The 2,050-nt window shown below is 43.7% G+C and overlaps 1 protein-coding gene across 1 annotated transcript; it reads right to left on the minus strand.

Annotated features, from left to right (window-relative positions):
- Window positions 1-210: 210 nt before the first annotated feature.
- nkx2.7 (NK2 transcription factor related 7) lies at window positions 211-1,740 on the minus strand (the record flags this gene model as incomplete). Its single annotated transcript, XM_079160742.1, has 2 exons — window positions 211-764; window positions 1,494-1,740. The coding sequence occupies 2 exons, from the start codon at window positions 1,738-1,740 to the stop codon at window positions 211-213; spliced, it is 801 nt and encodes a 266-aa protein (XP_079016868.1).
- Between the last annotated feature and the right edge of the window lie 310 nt (window positions 1,741-2,050).

Raw genomic sequence — 2,050 nt, forward strand, 5'->3', positions numbered from 1 at the left:
GCTATATAAACTTTTAAATGCATAAAATATAAAAGGATGATAATAAAGAAGCTACTCTTAAAGACAGTGAGTATTAACCAATCAGCTGATTTTTAATGCGTCTCTAAACAGGAGAAAACTACCAATAGATACAGTGTATACAAAATATACGATAAAAAATGACATTGCAATATTTGATATTACAGCATACAGACCATTTTCCTGCTTTAATCACCAGCCTCTTACACCCTGTAATGACGCCTGGAAGTGTCCGTGGGTGAAAGGCCCCTCGCTGTTACCTGTTAAATCTACCAGCTGGTTATTAGTCACCTGTGCTGCTGAAGGTGACGCACTGTGATAACCGCAGCCGTACACGCTGCTGGTTCCATATCCAAACACGGGATTGTAATGTCCGAGAGTCACATTATAAGGTGCTGCTGAATGGGAACCTGCGCTGCAGAGCTTCCCGTCCCGCACCAGCACCGGCACCGCCACCCTCCTCGCTGCAGGTGGATACCCCGCCAGCTCCAGAGACTTGTCCTGCCGTTGGCGCTTGCATTTGTACCTCCTGTTCTGAAACCATATTTTGACCTGCGTAGAGGAGAGTTTGAGCATGTGGGCCAGGTGCTCTCTCTCCGGGGCGGACAGGTAGCGCTGCTGTCTGAAGCGCCTCTCCAGCTCGGACACTTGGGGATGGGAGAAGAGGACTCGGGGCTTCCTGCGCAGCCTGGGTCTGCTTTTAGGGTTTTTGTCACAGTCAGGTGAACTGTCAAGACCGCGTATATCTGCACATTATAAAAGAAAAGAGTCACATAAAGTCAAACTTCATAAAACTGAATGTTACATCTGTAAACGATTTGGCTTTTATCCATTTTAACTACAGGCCTACGTATTAATTAACGTATACTTTTTTTCTAAAAGAAAACTAAAGAAATCTGTTGATGGAGCTGGATGTCATGTACATATTAAAATAAAATGAAAAACAGCCCACTTTATACTTGTTATATATAATAAAGTAAAATAAAAACCACAAAGATGCATTAAATAAGTTAATAAGAGTTGGAAGAAGTACATTTGATTATTTTGACGTTTGAAAGACGACATTTTAGAGCTGAACTAAATCCAAAACAATACAAAATTATGTGTCCCACTTTTCCAGAACGGTGCCCCTTTTCTATTTAAACTGTGTGAGTACTTACGGAGATTATAATAACTGATCACAGTGACCAAATAATAATAACAACAATAATAAAACCTTGAATGTCTCCTATTCGATCACTTTTGGATTGGTGGCAAATTATCGCAAATATATGGACCTCCCCATTTATTTCTGTTTATTGAAGAGAAATATTCTACTAACTATTTCTTTTATCAAATTGAGAGATTTCAAGGAAATGGAAAACGTGGCCGGTATTCCTGTTATCACGCGCTCAAGGCCCCATTTCATCGGTCGGCCCAAACCTGACCGACAATCAGCAGATAACTGATTGATTATCACGTATGTATCCTCTTACCCTGCTCATTGATCTCCTCTTCTGCTGCTGAGATGTGAATGTCGAGCTTCTCCTGCGTCCCAGAGACGCACGGCTCAGGCTGGCAGCCCCAAGCGTCCCTGGTCCGGGAGGCACCGTGCACGTGCTCATAATTCATCGGAACAACTTGATCAGTCATCAGGAATTCGTTTTCAAAGTCATGGTGGTGCTCCAGCTTCAAAATATCCTTCACAGAAAAAGGCGTCGTGGTCGTTGAACTGGGATGCATCCCAACCTTCTCAGCTGGCTGTTTAGAGCTATTTAGATCCTTTTACGCACTGCTCGAGCTGCTGCTGGTGCTGCCGGACGTGTCTCTTAACTGACTGATGAGTGAGGGGCACGGGGAGATTTGAATCATTCAAGGGTCCGGCTAAAGAGCAAGGTAGAGATAGATCTGTCACCCCTCTCCAAAACACTGGCCAACACCCAGCCTGCGCGCACTCCTTTTCTTCTCACCTTACAGGAACCCCTCACATCCTTGATCCACCCTTCTCTCTGAGTGAGTATTTAATTACAGTATTAGCTTGCAATCAGGGTTA

This window comes from Pholis gunnellus, assembly GCF_910591455.1.
Source record: "Pholis gunnellus genome assembly, chromosome: 6".
In the NCBI taxonomy this organism is placed as follows: domain Eukaryota; kingdom Metazoa; phylum Chordata; class Actinopteri; order Perciformes; family Pholidae; genus Pholis; species Pholis gunnellus.